At 53.3% G+C, this 18,449-nt stretch overlaps 1 protein-coding gene across 1 annotated transcript in view; it reads right to left on the bottom strand.

Annotated features, from left to right (window-relative positions):
* Positions 1-18,449, bottom strand: part of CDH22 (cadherin 22) — a 67,606-nt gene that overhangs the window by 29,047 nt on the left and 20,110 nt on the right. Inside the window, 4 exon segments of the mRNA XM_055303459.1 lie at positions 1,360-1,613; positions 4,001-4,194; positions 7,942-8,109; positions 16,225-16,344. Of these exon segments, the coding sequence (XP_055159434.1) occupies positions 1,360-1,613; positions 4,001-4,194; positions 7,942-8,109; positions 16,225-16,344 (736 nt within the window).

Below are 18,449 nucleotides of genomic sequence, written 5' to 3'. Positions count from 1 at the left end.
GCAAATCTCCTCCGTCTCCACATTGTCAGGTAGGTCCTCTGCCTCTTAGTTCCTCTCACCCTCTTTCCACCGGCTCCCCCCTCTCTCCGACCTCCTCCTCTCATTGTGGATCTGTCCCCCTGCCTCTGAGTCTCTCTCTTTCCTCTGCCTTTACATTTCATTCACTCCCCAGGGCAGTCAGCTAGTGTCTATGCGTTCAGGGCATTGTTACGCCCTGAAGGTAAAGGGATAAGCGCACAGAATTCCCTGCCCTCAAGTGGCTTATCTTGTAGCGAGAGAGACACACAAAGTAGTCAGAAAATGCAGTAGTGGTAGTGTGTGAGATGGTGACGAAGGCTACTGAGCACAGAGTAACCTGAGGAAAGGGGATGTGAAGGTTTGGGGCTGGGGGTTGGGTTGGAGTTGAAGTTTTAGAAAAAGTGGTTCAGGAAGGTCTCACTGAGAAGGTGATTCTTGAGCAAAGGACTGGAGGAATGGAGAGGAACAATGGCAGGGATATTAGGGAGGAGAGGGGCAGGGGAACAGCAGTTGCAAAGGCCCTGAGGTGGAGTGAGCTTGGAGCACCTGCAGAGCAGTGAGGAGGATAGTGTGGCTGAGCAGAGTGAACTAGAAAGGAGGGATGGTCTGAGGCTACAGTGAGGCCAGATCTCATGGGCCTGGGGGCCACTGTGAGAGCTTGGTCTTTTATTCTGAGCCAGATGCCTCTGGCGGGCTCTGAGCAGAGGAGGGCCAAGCTCTGATTTCTGTTGAGACTGGATCAGCCAGGCCCTGGGGTCAGTTCTAGATTAAAGAGGGGTGGGGCAGAAACTGGGAGATCAGTGGGGGTTGGGGGAAGTGCAGGAATCAGGGTAAGAGAAGATGGTGGCCTGCACCCCGAGAGTCGCAGGGTGAGTGGGGAGAGGTGCTTGGATTCTGGACACGCTGATAGACTGGAGGGAGGTGTGGGAGAGAGACAGGAGGCAGGGTGTCTCCAATATTTTAGATTTGAACAACTGGAAGGTTGGGGTCCTCGTTTTGGGGTGGAGCCACCTGGAGCTCAATTCCGAACACGGTGAGCAGCTGCTGAGACGTCGGGGTGGGCGAGAGGGTGAAATTGGGGGTCAGAGGCATAGGGATGGACAGGCTGAGGGCCCCGAGGGCGCCAGCCTGGGCAGAGAGGAGGACCCGGGGCTGAGCCCTGTTCCCTCTGCTCAGTCTGGCAGACCTGGGTCTCCCTCCTTGTCCGGAGTCCCCTGACTCTGTTTCCTGAGCCGCGTCTCCGCGTCCATCCCCCCGCCCCTCCCCCTCTGCCCGCAGTCTGGCCGCGGGGGCGGGGGCGGGTTAGCAGGCAGCAGGCGTGGCCCCGGGCGGGGGTCTCACCGGACGGGCCGGTTGGCGGCGTCGGGGTCCCGCGCCGTCACCACGCCGACCAGGGAGCCCACCTGCGCGTCCTCCTGCACCTCCAGGAGGCCGGAGGGCGGCCGGAACTCGGGGGGCTCGTCCACGTCGGTCACGGCCACGCGCACGATCGCCTGGTCGCGGAACGTGCCCAGATCAGCGAAGCGGGGGTCCACGAACTTGTTGAGGGCCTCCAGCACCACGGTGTGCACCGGCTGGGACTCGAAGTCCAGGCGCTGCGGGGAGGGAGCAGAGGGCGGGTGGGTGAGTGGGCCGGGTGGGCTGCGGGAGGTGGGCCCAGAGGGGGCGGGCGACCCCAGGTCACGCTGGCTCACTCTGCGTTGGGTGTTGGGAGACCCAGACCAACCCTCCCGGCTTGCAGGTGGACCAAGGGAGACTGCGAGGGAGTTAGTCCTGCCAAGGGAAACACGGTCCATTAGGGCTAAAGGGCGCTGACACACCGCCCCCAGCGCAGTTCGTGGGGGCATTTCATGCATTTATTAATTCACGGAGCACTTACTGCGCGCCAGTGCTTTAGATACATTAACTCATCTAATCTTAACAACATCACTAAGAGGCCTGTACTGCGATTATCTCATTTTATACAGGAGGAAAATTTGTACTTTCGCCCAAGGTCACTTAGCAGTCAGGTACTGGCAGAGGCAGGGTTCAAATCCAGACAGTGCTGCTCTCAAGTCCCCAGAGGAGGAAAGCGCACTGGATCTGTGCTAGCTGTGTGTGGGGGGGTAATCTATTCAGCCTCTCTGGGCCTCGGGTTGTGAGGGTTAAGGAGACATTTCCCAGTGGTCCGTAGGCAGCAGCAACTAATGTTGAGTTGAGCCTGATAAGCCAGGCCGCCTTAGAGCTTTCCTTGGAAATCTGGCTAAACCTACGCTGAGCCTGGCTTCTCATCAGGGAGTGCTAATGGGTGACCTTCTGATGAATGAGCTCCTTGGCTATGTGTTGGCTCCGGCCTTCTAGAGACAACTCCTCATAGCAAAGGGAAACAGCAGTGGTGGGCTCAGGAGCCTCTGTCCAGTGAGGGGAGCTATCTGAGTGGCCAAGGTGACCTTGCTAGAGACCTGCCCTGTGCGTAGAGACCCCCACCTTTTGTCTCAGAACCTCCCACCCCCACCTTCTTGAGCAGCAAACACAGCGGCCACCTCCTTCCTCCATCCTGTTGCCTGGGAAAAATCAAGATGCAGGGAGGCAGACGGGAGCCCGGCCTGTGAGTGAGCGATGGGCTCTGGAGCCAGGTCATCAATCAGGCGTAGGCTCTGCTCCCCGAGCCAGCTCGCCTCCACCGAGACACCTCAGGCGCCACTGGGGTGGCTGGGAGGGGCATGAGATGGAAGCAGGGAGGCAGGGGCAGCCTGGAGAGGAGAGCAAATGCAGAGGCTGGGCTTGGGGCATGATTCTGCTGCTCTGTGATGCTGGGCCCCATCTGTGAAATGGGCTCATCTTCCAGAGAGGACAAATGGATCTCAGAAGACTGAAAGACATGTCAATGCCTAAAAGGGTAGATTCTGGAGCCAGACTGCCCCAGACTCATAACCCTACTCTGCTCGGCAAGATGCATGACATTGGATGCGAATTGTTGAATTTCCATGGCCTCAGTTTCTCATCTATAAAATGGGCAATGATGGTACCTCAGAGGGCTGTTGTAGGGATCGATTAAGTTAATACATGAAAAGCAGTTGAAGGGTGCCTAGCATGTAGTATACACTTTATAAGTAATAGCTATTATATTTTAATCTTCAGCAGTTGAGCATCTGCCTTCGGCTCAGGTCGTGATCCCAGGGTCCTGGGATTGAGTCCTGCATCGGGCTCACCAGAGAGAGCCAGTTTCTCCCTCTGCCTATGTCTCTGCCTCTTTGTCTCTCATGAATAAATAAACAAAATCTTAAAAAACAACAATAACTGGGAGTTTTCTCTCTTTTCAAACCTTCTGGTCCAGCTAGAGAGCAGGTCATTATGTGGGGATTGAGTGAATGAAGGGCTGGAGGGGGGCAGATGTTGCTGTGGGTCCCAGAAGGTAAGGCCCAGGCTGATGGGAGCTGATTTGGGGAGACTTATTCTGGCTGAATGGCAGGAGACATAGCTGCACAATGGCAGGGAGTGAGCATCCCATCCTGGAAGTGTACAAAAGCCTCCCATCATTTGCAGGCCAGTGAAGGGGATTGACCTCCTGTGAGAGAGCAGGGCTGGGGTGATGGTCTCAAAGGCCTGCGTAGCCCTGAACTGCCAAGCCCACGACCAAGTCCTGGCAGGTGGATCTTTTGCTTTTTATTTGCCCTCCATCCCCTTCCCCTAGGGACTGCTGGGTTTGTTCTGGTTCCTGAGAGCCAGCACAGTGCTTGAGAGCACAGATCCAAATCTGGTTTGAATCTGGGCTCTCCCAATGGGCTGTGCAACCTGCACTCAGCACTTACCCTTTCTGTGCCTCATTTTCTCATTTGTAAAAATGGGACTGATAGCATGGCTTCTTCCCAGCTTGGTCCCGGGTCCCTGGAGAGACCCAATTCCTGGAGTGGGGTAGAGTGGGGCTCTGCAGCTGCTCTGGGGCCTCCCTGTCCCTGCCACCCTGGGTCTGCCGCCCCTGTCCCTCCTGGGGAAACCACACCTTCTGCACCACAATGATGGCCTCCTGGGTGTCGCTGTCCGTGGTGACCTTGAACACGTGGCCGCCGCCGCCACTATCCTCCTTGAGGTGGTAAGTCATATCTGTGTTCTCGCCTACGTCTGAGTCCTCGGCCTTCACTCGTCCCACAGCAGTGCCGATGGGGGCTGACTCCTGGATGCTGAACTGGTACATCTCTGTAGGGGACACAGCTGTGAACAGGGGTTGGGGGCAGCCCCTACCCCAACTCTCACCAGCTTTAGCGGAGAGGAGAGGGGGGCCCAGATAGGCTCCAGCCGGGGAGTGTCTGCAAGGGGCTCCCAAGTGGGCGGTACAAAGAGGAGGGTCCTGGGATCCCTGGGTGGCGCAGCGGTTTGGCGCCTGCCTTTGGCCCAGGGCGCGATCCTGGAGACCCTGGATCGAATCCCACATCAGGCTCCCGGTGCATGGAGCCTGCTTCTCCCTCTGCCTGTGTCTCTGCCTCTCTCTCTCTCTCTCACTGTGTGCCTATCATAAATAAATAAATTAATTAATTAAAAAAACAAAAAAAAAAAACAAAGGAGGGTCCTAATTCTGACCCTGGGTTGATTTGCTAACTGATGGGAAAAGTGCCGGCTGTGTTCTGGGCTTCAGTTTCCCCATCTCCCCATGAGGGGTACAGAGGAGACTCAGGCTCCAGGGTCATTCCCGGCTGTGTAATCCTGAGCCTTGGTGTCCTCATCTGTAGAATGGAAATAGTGCCTTCCTAATGGCATCGTCATTTTCCCAATTAACTGAGATGATGAGGCATGGAAAGCACCTAGTACAGTGCCTAGCACTTGGTAGCTACTCAATAAATGCAACCAATTATGGTAAAATAGTGGAGCTTCATGCTGACTTCCTGTTGCTCTGGATGTGAATGATATTGATTCTTTCATTTCCATGTATTTGTTAAGCGGTTATGATGTCCCCAGATGCAGTTCAGGTACTGGGATTCCAGCAACAAGCAGGATAGGCCTAAACCCCAGTTCTCACAGTGCTTTCCTCTCAACAGGCAGAGAAAGACACAAACAATCACATCAGTGGAACATGTAGTCTATCAAATGGTGATAGGGACTTTGGGGAAAAATAAAGTAGGGGAAGGAGAATGGGGAATGCTGATGAGGGTATGTGTGAAGTTTTAAATAGGGTAAACAAGAAATGCTTCACTGGGAAGGTGACATTTTTGTCAAAGTCTGAGGGAGGTGAGGGAGTAGGCCAAGCAGATTGGTGGGAAAGAGCATTCCAGACAGAGGGAACAGCAGGGGCAAAGGCATGTCTGAAGAATGGCAAGATGGCCATTGTGGCTACAGCAGGGAAGCAGAGCAAAAACATAAGGGAAGGAGGTCAGATGGGACACAATGGTCCCCTGCCCTCTTCCCAGAGTCAAGGTTGAGATGAGGGTGATTCGCTAAATGATGGGCCAGTGCAGGAGAAGCAGGGCCTGTGGAGCTGAGGATGGGCCTCTTGGCATCCCCAAGGTCTGGTCACCCCTCATGTGGAGTGGCGGCCTCCAATGCATTCTCACACGGCAGCCGGAGGGGCTCTCTCTATAACATCCTGACTGTGCCACTCCCCCCACTGGAGTCCCCTCCACAGCTCCCCACTGCCCTGTGATGGGACCATACAAGCCCTCTGGCCTGCCTTACAGGACGCTTGCTGCCTGGCCCCTGTGGACTCCTGCAGCCTCAGCCTCCTTCTCCCTGACCCCAGCTTCATCCTGTCTGAGGTTCTTCTAGTTCCTCATCTCTAGGCATTCCCTCTCTCTATTCTCCTTTCTGCTGTGCCCTTCCCCAATTCCTGCCCTTCCTTTAGTCTCACTGAGCCTTTCCCTCCTCCAGGGAGCCTTCTCAGACCGACCTCCAGGCTCTGGTCTTGTGCCCCAGGACCTCTAAGCTCATCCCACTGTAAGGATTCCTGCATTTCCCTACCACTTTCTGCTTTTTCTCCTCCTGCTCTCTCCTCTCTCGTCCGTCCAGGGTGTGAGCTCCTGGAAGGCAGGAACCACATCCCTTATTCATCAGGCATTCTCCGAACCTGGAAGAACACCAGACTGTCACATAAATGAAATGTGTGAGTGACTAGGGAGTGAATGAATGAAAAGATGCATGGGTCCACACTCGCTGGCTTAACACATATTAAAGAGTCTGACAACAGCAAGTGTTGGTGAGGATGTGCTACAATGGACATGTGCATTTTTTTTCACGGGGGGCTTGGGGGGTGGTGGGGAGAGCAGTTTGGCTTTATTTAGTAAAGCTGAAGAGGAGTCTATCCCATGAGCCAGCTATTCTGTTCCTATGTCTACACACCGGAGAAATGCATGCAAATCAGCACTTGGAAATGTTTTACAAGGTTCAGCAACGTTCAGAGCAATGTCCTTCATCATAGCCTCAAACTGGAAACAAACCAAACGACCATCAACATGCAGTAGATAAATGATAGGACGCTGTACAGCAACGAAAACGAATACACTACAGTGACAAGCAACCACATATGATTTCATAAACATAATTTTAGGAGAGAAAGAAAGCAAGACATAAATAGTTTATATGGTATAATTCTGCTCATATAAGGCTAAAAAAAAAACAGATGAAATTAAGCTATGATGTTAGGTGATGCGTATATGGGTCAATGGACTCTAAAGCAAGGAGGCGGTGATCAAAAGGCACATGGAGGCTTCTGGGGTCTGGGAGTGTGGTCTATAGGAGTGTTCTTTTTATAATTAGTTGCCAGACTGGACGTTTATATCTTACACCCTTCTGTTTGTGTGCATATTTCACAGTAAAGAAACGTTAAAAATAAAGAGAGAAGGAATATATTTATGGATAAACAAGAGTGTTCCTGGGGCCCGGGGTCCCTCTTCTCTGCTCTGCCTCACTGCTTCCAGCTCAGAGCTGGCACAGAGCCTCACACAACTGGGCAAAAGAGTGGGTGGTCCCCACACCTCCACAAGTCGCCGCCTGGAAGCTTCCCCATCAGCTGGTGGCGGTGGGGAGGGGTTCTGTGCCTGGGCTCCCTGGAGACACGGAGCTGGCTGGTGGCTCCACTCACCCAGCTCTGAGTCCAGGCTGAGGCCCTAGGCCCCGGTGATGGTGCGCTCTCAGCTAAGGGATTGGATTCCCTTATCTCGCGGGGGTCAGTCCCCTGTGGCGGGCCTAATGTGAGAGCAGCAGACCTCGAGTAATGACTCCCCGATAGGGATCAGCCCCGCTCGCTGCGGTATTTAGTCTCTGCCAGCTTGGGCGGCTTTGCGGCGTAGCTCTCGGGCCAAGACTGGACAGAGGGGCTGGCTGATGGAGAGGTGGGGGACTCAGCTAGAGAACCGCCCCCTCTTTCATCCCCTGTTGTGCCAGGAGAGGCAGAGAGTGGAAAGACATAATCCAGAAGCACGGAAACCTGCCCTCCAGGCTTATTGTAGGGACAGACCCATTACCCCAGACCTCAGCTTCTTCCTGCAGCATGGGTGGGCCTTGGCCTGGATCTGGCCAAAACCTCTGCCTAGATCCCTGGGTCTCTCCCCGACCCCTTCCCTTTACATGCTTGGGTCACCAGGCAGGTCGTCTGGGATAATATGCAGGAGTGGGGTATGTGCTGAGGGCCAGTGAGGGGTTGGAGTAGGCAGATAGGAAGCAAGATGAGAAGTAGGAAGGTAACAGTGTTACTTGGCTGTGTGGGAAATCAGACAACTTTGAGGAACTTCTCTGCAAGAAACAGGATTGTAAGGGCACTGGGGGTAAATGCGTGACTTGGGTGGATAGACAGGCAGATTCAAGTCCCTTTTCATTGGGAGCCTAAAGGGAAGCATGAGGTCGGTGGGTGGCTGGACACCCATAGTATGCCCCATGGAAGCCCGATGGGAGGGTGCTGGGGGGTCTATCAGATGGACACAGATGCAGCCATCTCCTTCTGGAAAGGGCATCACTCACTCTGTGGGAAACGAGGTGGGTTGTCATTGACGTCGGTGACCACGATAGTGACGGTGGTGGAGCCAGAGAGGCCGCCCAGCTGGCCCGCCATGTCTGTGGCCTGGATCACCACCTCGTAGCGCTCCTGGCTCTCGCGGTCAAGGTCAGGCACGGCTGTCCGGATCACGCCTGTGGGTGAGTGACAGTGAGGCCGGGGATGCTCCCAAAAGCTGTGGCTGGTACAGAGACCCCTCCCCAGGCAGAGGCCAGGCTCAGGCAAGTTCAGGAGGGGAACGCAGAAGACACGGAGGTGGCTGAACAGTACAGGTGCAGCCTCAGCAGCCACCACACACGCTCATGCACACTCACCCATGTGCTCGCACAGATAACTCATGATAACTCACACTCACACCTGCTCATATGGATATGCCCTTTCATCTCTGTCAGTGGCACTCAGCAGAGCCAGGCATGGAGCAGCAGCGTGGGGAGTGTTAACATGGTGAGCTGGACTCACACCCATACTCATGCACACTCACGTTGGAGTCACACTCCACTGTATACATACACCAGGTATGTCTCACACACTTAGGTAGTAAATACATAAGAACACAGGAGATCACATACACACCCACACATATGCACACTCACAGCTACGAGTGCACACTCTTATTGTCACACGTCCCCCTCCCCCCTCTGGTGGAGTCATTTCCCAGTCCTTGGGGCCCCATGTGCTGGCCCAGCCCTAGATTCTCTGTCCAGGCACCAGCTAATCACTGATCAGACAACCTTTCAAGCTGTTGTTGATGCAAGAGGGGCAGGGGCAGCAGGAATGGGGGTGACCGCAAGATTAATTCTGCCGAGAAGCAGAGGAGCAGAAGGCCGAGCTTTTTGTCTCCCTGCCAGTGGGGGACCAAGATGGAGGGGAGAGTCGATGAGGCATTCAGAGCCTCCCCCGCCACTCACTCCAACCTGCCGAGTACCAGGTGGTGACAGGTGGTGCCGGGGGCCTGCACGCCAGGTGGAGTCATGCACCAGCAGCCCCATGATGCGCCCCATAAAACCCAATCTCTGACTCCTGATGTCCCCAAACAGCCCCCAGACTCCAATAAAGATGCAAGAACGAGGGGAGAGGCTGCAGTGTGTGCATTTATGTGTGTATTTGTATGTGTAGCTGGGGGAGCCGGGGGTCAGGCAGCTAGGAGATGGCCCTGTTTTTGTGGGATCACATGGAGATATACAGAAAATGTGTGGTCTATCTAATCAAGAGTTGTACAGACTCTCTACCGGTGGCCTCCAAGACCCCATAGGCTCTCCGCTGACCCCTCCTTTACCAAGAATGTCTTTGCAAGGGCAGAGGAGCCTTGGAAGCAGATGAAATTGGGATAAATCTGAGATCTGCCATTTTTGGGCCATGTGATCTTGAACAGATCCCTTCTTCTGAATCTTAGTTTCCTTATCTGGAAAATGGGACAATTGCAATATCTCCCCACAGAACAGGAATTCTCAACTTAGGTGTTTTGGGTGGGATAATGCTCCCCACCAGCTGCCAGTAGCAGTGCGCTCCCCACCAGCCCTAATTCTGGCCAGAGTAGGTCCTCCTTGACCTGCCCCAGGGGCTGCACCCCAACACGGGGACTGTGTGTGGGGGGGCCCTTCTGGTGGTGAGCAACACTCACCACGCTGCTGCTCTGCTGGTCTGTCCGCTGAGGCTTTGCAGCCCTGGCCAGCAGGGAAGACCGAAGAAATGGAGGCCAGGGACAAGAGAGATAAAGAGAAGCAGGAGGGGAGAGACCAGAGAGACAGGCCCTGGGGACAGAGAAGGGAGAGGAGAGGGAACAGAGAGCCAGAGAGGGGAGTGGCCAAGCCAGAGGGAAATGCACACTCAGAAGGGGCCAGGGAGAGAGAACAGAGAGCCAGAGAGGCAGAGACAGAACAAGAGGGAAAAGAAAGAACGGAGGTGAGAAAGGAAGACAGAGAATACCAGAGACAAAGCAAAAGGCCCTTCTCACCATCTGCAGGGACACCCAAGGGACAGGGGATGGGAAAGGGGGAAGAAGATGGTAGAGGGAGGAAAGGAGAGGGCAGACAAACAGACCGACGGTGGAGTGGCCACCAGGCCAGAGACAGGGGCTCCCTGAGTGAAGCAGTCGGAAAGGCAGAGGGGGAGCCAACCAGCGGAGCCTTACTGCGTGCTAAGCCATGTGCATGCACTTGGCATCCAGGACTGCACAGAATGCAGAGGTGGTACTGGGATTGGGGTGACTGCACCTGTGAGCTTGTGTACCAAGCACTCATGAGTGGGGCTTGGAGTGGGACTCTGGCTGAGGAGCCATGCTCATGTGGCTGCCTCCTTGTTGTCCCTGCCACTTCTAGCTCTGGAGGAAGCAGGGACACTAAAGTCTTTCCATTTGGCAACTGGTCAGGAAGCCTAGTAGATGGTCAGATGCCATCCCTGGGAGGCTAGGAGGTGGGTACCCAGATGCCATGCTGCCCCTGGCCCTGGCCCTGGGATGACACCTAGGGATAGGCTGGGATGATGACAGCTCCCAATAAAGCACACCTGCTGATAGGCACACTCGGGTCACCCCCTCTCACACTGGCTCTGGCCTCGGTCATACAACTTGCTTTGGCCCATGGGACAACAGCAAGCATGACAAAAGCAGACGCTTGATAAGCCCCTGTGTTCTGGGGCCTGTCCTCCTGGAACTCCAAGACCCCCGTGCTGAGAAAAAGCCCCAAGATGAAAGGCCACCCAGAGGGAGGGGGCCCAGCCACGCCAGCTGTCCTAGCTGATCTGCCAGCTGACTGCTGCCACACGAATGATCCCAGCAAAAGAACTGAAAAGAACTGAAGCTAAGCCACAGAATTATGACAAATAATAAACTGTTGCTGTTTTAAGTCACCATGTTTGGGGGCAGTTTGTCATGCAGCAGTAGATAATTGATGGAGAAATCATGTTCTCCGGCCTGTTCCTCTCCCGGACTCACTTATGCAGCCACATTTCACGAGAGGCTCAGCTGGCCAGAAGGCCCAACGTGGCCTCACGCATATGTCTGGCAGGTGGTCCTGGCTGTCAGCTGGAGCTTCTCGTGTCTTCAGCAGGCTGGGCTAGTTTCCTTAGATGGTGGTCCTGGGAGAGAAGTGTGAAGGCTACAAGGTCTCTTAAGGCCTAATCTGGAACTTGGCAGATTCAAGATTCCACACCTCTCTCCCACTCTCTTTTTCTCTCTACCTTTTTTAAAGTAGGCTCCATGCCCAACGTAAGGCTTGAACTCATGACCTTGAGAGCAAGAGTCCCAAGCTCTACCAACTCAGCCAGCCAGGCACTCCTCAAGACTTCACCTTTTAACAGGAACAGTGGCAAAGTCCCTTTACCTAGAGAGGTGGGAGGAACTGATGGTATATTTCCTTACCTGCTACATTCTGCTCCCTACTCCACCTCCCCACGCTGGGAGGAGCACCCTGGGGGCTGGTGCTTTGCTCCCGTTCTGGGGTAAAATTCGCCAATCAGTCCATGCAGTTGTTCTTGAAACCTCTGGCTCTGCAGATCCCTTCATTCACTCATTTGTTAGATGTTTACTGAGGACATACTATGTGTAGGGGTCACAGAGTCAGATATGAGGCCGTGCAGAAAGGAGGGGCTTTGGGGTCAGACTGGTTCAAGTCTACTTTCCACCACTTATATGGTATCTGACCTCGGGCAAGTTCTTGAGTGCCTCTGAGACTCAGTTTCCTATTCTATAAAATGGGGCTACCCAGTTGGAAAGCTTTTAAGAGAATTAAAAGAGACAAAGTTTCCAGTGGCAGGTCTCACATTCTGGGGATGCCATGATGATCCCCCCCCCATCCCAAGACCTGGATTGGGTACCTGACTAATAAGCTCCGTGAGGGCAGAGATTCATACTGACTTTGTTCATCATCTTAGAGTCTGGAACATAGTAGGCGTTCAATAAACATTTGGACTGTCTGACCTACTGCCACAGACCCTCTGTCTCTCCTCTCACAGGCAGGGTGTCATTGTCTATTTGTTTCTGGCTTCTCTGTTAGAACAAAAGTCCTGTGGGGCAGAAACCAGATCTAGTGTATCATCCTGACCCCAGGATCTGGCACTTCGAAGGTGCTCGGTAAAGATTTGTTTCATTCATCCCAGGAAAATAGACATCTCTGGTCCAGTTGAGAATTTTCAGCAGATAACTTGGAGCCTCTGAGAAAATCTTTCTATTCTTCTGGGGGTGGGGGTGGGCAGGGGCTGGAAATTAGAACCTGGCCACGGCTCCCTGCAGCCCCATCCTCGCCCATCACCCTAGTTTCAGCTGTTGTCCTCGCCACCTCCCGCTGTCCCCTCCAAATTCTGCAGAAGGGGCCCTGGAGCCCAAATGATGCCTCATTAGCCCGCAAATGCCAACCCTGTCGCCCCTGTGGGGGGCTTGCTGGCAGGCCTGGCCTTTAAAACACACAAGTTAATTCCTCCTCTGGCACTCGGCCTCATGGCGCCCCGCCTCCTCCTTTCCCTCACACCTTCCTCTCAGGGCCCGTTCCGGCTCTGCTCCCTGCTATCTGCACAGCAAGAACAGACTGTACCTCGCAGCAGCTGCTAAATATAGACCTGCATCAGCGGAATATTCCTGGCTGGGGAAATGGAGCTGGGGCTGGGAATGGCACCAGGGCGGCTCCTGCAGTGGGGCTGAAGGCAAGGGGAGGAAAAAATCTGGTCCTTCCTGGGAAATGTCGGACAAGACCTTCTAGGACTAAGAACGTGGAAGACCCTAGGACAATGACTTGATTTGCGCTTCTCCTGCCTCGCCCGGTGCCCACTCACTGGCCTCTTGGGAACCGTTCCCGCCCTCCTGGGCTCTCCAAGGCCTCCCACTTGCCACCCTCTTCCTGATTCTCTGCAGCGGGGGATGCTCTTTCTTAGAACCTAGCCATCCTCCTCACTTTCTTGGAATCTGGTCCTCCATCTGCTTACCCCCACCACCTCCCAGACTCAGTCCTGACCCCTCCCTTATTTCTCTTTCTCCCTTTCTGAAAGAGGATTGACTCTAAGGGCCCCCTCCTCAGGCTGAATGAATGAAGGCTTTGGTAGTGAGAGCAGCCCCTTGGTTTACCAGTAGGTACCAGGTATTGTGCTGAGCACTCCATATGCTTGCTCTTCCCTTGGCCTGCACATTCCTTCCTAGATACCGACCAAGGGACTCATACCCTTCCTTCATCCACATCTCTGCCCAAGGTCGCCTCCCCAGAAAGGCCTGCCCTGATTCCTTCACCTAAATCTATCCCCTCACCCTGCTTTCTGTGTCTTCCTAGCACTCATTATGCTATAAATGCATATGCTTATTTTCCATATTCCCTACTTGAATTAAAGCTCCATGAGGGTAGGGCCTTGGATTTGCCTCCTGCCATATGCTTAGAGCCTAGAACAGAGCCAGGCACATAGCAGGCACTCACTAAAGAATTGTTGAGTGAAGGAAGGGACTCTCCCATTGGATCTTCACAACAATCATGTGAGATGGGAATTACTATCCTTCTTGTACACATGGGAAACCAAAGCTTAAAGAGCCCCAGCTATTCAGGGAGCTCTGGGCCCATATTTCAGATGGCCTACTAGATGTTCTAGATGTTTCTTTCTTCTCCTCTCTCCTCTTAAAGCCACTATGGTTAAAAATGGAATTAATTAGCTCTGCATCAGATCCCAGGGCACATTCACTAATTCTTCTGCTCTTACTTTTTCTAATCCATATTCCTCCTTCTGTTTCTGTACACGGTGCCCCTTCCCATCCCAGGCCCCAAAGCTGGGAATCCCCAGATTCCTTCCTCAATCTACTCCCCTACATCCATCCAGGTGCCCAAGGTTTGCCCTTGGCAGGATCTCACTGTCATCCCTCCTTCTCCCTCCTCGGCATCTCTATTAATCTTCACCATCAATCCTGTGTCATCTCTGGCTCCCTAACTAGATGGATCAGGTTAAGGAGTCTGGGTGGGGGGCCAAGAAAAGGCGCAGGCCTTGGTGTTTGTCCTTTGGGGCTCTCTACTGGGCATCCCAAGCTACGGAATCTCCCTGAATTCAATTCCTGCCTCTGAGCCATGCTAGAGAGAGCAGCCTGAGGGATCTTGTTAAAATGAAAACCTGAGCATGTCACTTCCCTGCCTAAAAGTCATCAATGAACCCAGAGTGCTGGTAAGGAGGAGGGGAAACAGGCGCCTTCCTATGTGGCTCTCGGGAGTATAATCTGGTACATTTCGGCATTATCTATCCGGATTCCAAATGCATGTGGTCTTTGACCCAGCTTTTCTACTTCCCGAAAATTATCCTGCAGATACACTCACACAAGCACAAAATGATATATGTATGAGGTTATTCACTGTAGCATTGTTCGTTGTAGCAAAAGATTGGAAACAGCGTAAGTGTCCATCAATAGGGGACTGGTGAAATAAATTTTAGTGTATCCACAACAGCTGTTAAATAAAAGAATGAGGAAGCTCTTTATGTACTGATATAGAATAATCTTCAAGATGTATTGTTAAGTGAAAAAGGCAAGCAGTGTGTATAGTGTGTGTTTATAGCTACCATTTCTGTAAAAAAAAAATAAAACAAATACATGTACCTATTTTCTTGTACATGCATAGAATAGCTCTGGAAAGATACCCAAGAAAATTACATTGGTTGCCTTGGGGACCCAGACCGGGTGGCTGGGGGACTGGAAGGGGTGAAGAATTTCCACTAAATGTCTATTTTGACTACTTTTAAAATTTTGAATCTTGAAATGTGTTATCTATTAAAAAAACAATATTTTTTTTTAAGTGAATGAGTCCAAGGTCTCATAGGATATATACATCAAGTGGCTACCTGTGAGGCTGCAATTAGGGGATGAGGGTGGGAAGCATCTTTCTTTCTTTCTTTCTTTCTTTCTTTCTTTCTTTCTTTCTTTCTTTCTTTCTTTCTTCTTTCTTTCTTTCCTTCCTTCCTTCCTTCCTTCCTTCCTTCCTTCCTTCCTTCCTTCCTTCCTTCACATTTCTTTAATGTTAGAGTGTTTCCTAAAATGTATTACTTTTGCAAGGAGAAAAAAATGACAAAGATATTATGTGTACAATAATACAATTGTAACCTTGCTCATAGCCTGGAATCCTTAACTCCCCACCCCCCAAAAACAAACACACAAATGAAAACCCAAAACCTAGATCCATCACACACACACACACACACACACACACACACACACCCTTACCCTTTCAATAAAAATCCAAGGTCTTAAGGCTCGCTTCTACTAGGCCCAGTAGGACCCCTGCCAGCCAGTCCACATCACATCTGAGCCCGCCTGCTTCCCCAGTCCTGAGCTGCTTACAATTCCCCTCATGCCTCAGGCAGTTCTTTCCCTCCTAGTTTTGCCTGCACCATGCCCTCTGCCTGGAGTGCCCGTCTCTGAATCCCAGTCTGGCCAACACCTTCTCATCCTTTGGAGATCAGCTGCTTCCGCCTCCCAGAACGTTGCATCCTAACCGCCCATGCATCTTCCCTTCGCCCCAACCCTCACAGGACTGTGAGCCCCGTGATAGCATCTGATAAACATCCTGTGGTGTGCGGTCTCCCCTCTCCCCTTCACTCCTGCCCCGTCCCTCCCATCGCGGGGAGGGGGAGAACACCGCCCTTGGCATCAGCAGCTGCGCCCAGCTGCGCAACCTCAGTGAAGCACTTCACTTCTCTGAGCCTCAGTCTCCTGCTCTGCCCTCCCTGCCGCTCGGGCAGGGCCCCTCAGAGACATAATCAGGTTCTAAGTTCAGAGAAAGTGAAATAGGGACTGTGTTTGATGGCGTTGGGGGAGGGGAAGAAGCCAAGAAGCCATCCTTCCCTAATGGTCTCTGTCTCTGTCTTTCCATCAGATCCTTGACAACTGCCCTTTGAGCCGAGCTTTCACAACTGCTGAAAGGTGCCCTTCACCACCTGACCCTCCAAACGACACTTACGGCCGACCTCAAAGGGCTCCAGACACACTTGCCTCAATTTAGCTCCAAGGACAAGAGGGCCGCTTAGCTGCGACCTCGGAAGTCCTTTCAGGGCACCCATGGCGGAGGCATCCTGCCTCTTCGTTTCTCTGCGAGTCTTGCAAGTGCCCCCCTCCCCACGCCCCATCCTTTTCTGTTCCTCAGCCCTTCCCTCTTTCTGCCTGGCCGCCCCTCCCTCCCTGCAACCCTGCAACAGGCTAGATGCCTCCGCGCTGTCCAGTCAGAAGGCTGAGAGCGGACCTCAGTCCATCCTCTGGCCCCGCCCCTCCGCGCCCCCCGGCCCCGCCCCGCCCCGCCCCTCACCGGTCTTGGGGTCCACGGTGAAGTGGTGCTCGCCATCCAGCACGCTGTACACCAGCCGAGCGCTGCTGCCGTACGTGGGGTCATCCGCATCCGAGGCCATCACCTGCATCACCGACGTGCCTGGGCCCGGGGGACCAAGCGAGACGGGGAGTCACCTGGGGCTGCTGTGCTTGTCCTCCCCACCCCCCCCCCCAGGGAAGCAGGGGGAGGAGATCCAAGCTGGAGGTCCCGGAAGCTAGTCCCCTCACAGTCCCCATCCTCACATCGACTCCCAACCCGCTTCCTGATCTGGGGCCTTCCTGTGGTACAAGCGTGACCACTAGAGTCAGACCTGGGTTCAGATCTCCCTTTGGTGGCTCCTAGCTGCAGGACTCTGGCAAGGGAAGGCAGCCTCTCTGAATCTGTTTCCTCTTCAGCAAATAGGGAATAATCCCAGTCCTTGATCCTTGAGGTTGAGGGAACGCACTTTAAATTCTCAGTGCAGATGGGGCTCAACCTCAGTGGGCAATGCCAATGGTCATCTTCATCAGTTAAGGTCATTACTTTCAAACTTAGAGCCAGGACTGGAAACCAGTCACCTGACTCCCAAAGTAGGGGTCCTTCTACCCCACCCCCAACCCCTCCTGATTCCTCAAGGGAATTCTGTTTTTCTTCCCTCCCTCCTTACCCTCCTCACCAACAGGATGGGGACTGGGCAGCCCAGAAAGATAACCAAGTTCACTGAGGCAGTGTCTTTTGGATCTGGGGCCAGAGGATGGCTGGACCAGCTTTCCTTTTGGGAAATAGTTGGCTGTGGGCCCTGGCGCCCTCCTTGCTCTTCCCCTGGGTGTCCAGACAGTCCCGCACCCCCAGACACACATGCACACACACAGACACACAGACACACACACACACACACACACTTCTCCACATGCTCCGCACGCTCTGCACGTAGGCTGCTGGGGAGAGTATAAATTGGATAAAAGTCCATCAAACAGCGGCAATTAAGTTATTGATTTTCGACGCTGCCTCATTAAACTGGGAGCTTCTCTCTGCCTGTCCCAGAGATGCCTCTAATTTGACATCATGTTCAATTTGACGAAATCAGGGCTTGGGACGTGAGGCTGGACAGGATGGGGGTGAGGGTGGGGTGGGGGAGGGATTGGGTGGAGAACTAGGCAAAGCCTTCTGGTCCATCTGAACCTTTCCAGAAAGGAGTGGGTGAGGTATAAGACCCAAGAGGGAATCAGTTAGGGCTCAGGATATGACCTAAGGGGATGAGACTCAGACATCACTTCAAGGAGATAGATGCCTTCTTTTGAGTGCCCTGCTGGTGAGGGGATGGGGCCGGGACCCACTGAGGTTCTGGGTGGGGTCCTCCTGGGGCTGGGTTGGATCTCTGGGCCAGGAGAGAGGCATGCTGGGAGGGAAGGCCCATTCACAGCTTGGCTAATGAGTGAGGCTCTAGAAGTGCTACTGCAGCAATTCTGCTAAGCCCAGCCTGCCGCCCGCCTCTCCCGCCTCCAGCCTGGGGCCCTTGATCATTCCAGACAGACACATGTATTTATTTTTCACTCTTTTGCATTTCTCATTTCCCTCTCTATACCCCCCCTCCCAGCCTGAGCCTCCTAAACTGGCCCTGCAATGCGCCTCTCTTTGGCAGCTCCTGCTCCACGTCAACCATGTCAGGGTTGCCCATAGAATCAAAAGAAGGGATTTGAGCATGCCCCCTCCCTCTTGATGCATGGTGCCTAGGGTCTCCTACTTATGGCCAAGGACATAACCCCAGGTGCCTCCTATTATACAGAGAGAGGAGAAAGAAAGAAACTCCTTTTGAGCACCCACTACATGCCCAGCTTCACCAAGCACTCAAACCCATCATCTCTAATCCTCATTGTATTTCCAAGAGGCAGAGTGGGCCCCTCTAAGTTACAGGCAAGGAAACAGGTCAAACAGGTAAGAAGACTTGACCAAGAGCACAGAGAGAGGAAGTGGTAGAATTTGAACCCAGGACTCTGAGCTCAAACCCTGCTGGGTGACAGCACAGGCAGAGTGGCCCCGTGTACTGAATCACAATCAGGGATGACTCTGCCACCTACTAGCAGTTTTACCTTGAACATGTCACAAGCCTCCTTGTGCCTCAATTTTCTTATTTGCGAAATGAAGATAATGGTAACTACCAAACTCCTGGGATTGTTTTGAGAATTCAAATAGACTTCCTTGTTCAGCACCGAGGACAGTGCCTA

The sequence above is a fragment of the Nyctereutes procyonoides genome, unplaced genomic scaffold (genome assembly GCF_905146905.1).
Source record: "Nyctereutes procyonoides isolate TBG_1078 unplaced genomic scaffold, NYPRO_anot_genome, whole genome shotgun sequence".
NCBI classification, from domain to species: Eukaryota; Metazoa; Chordata; class Mammalia; order Carnivora; family Canidae; genus Nyctereutes; species Nyctereutes procyonoides.
The sequence above is the reverse complement of the archived record's forward strand: the minus strand, read 5'-3'. Positions and strand labels throughout refer to the sequence as shown.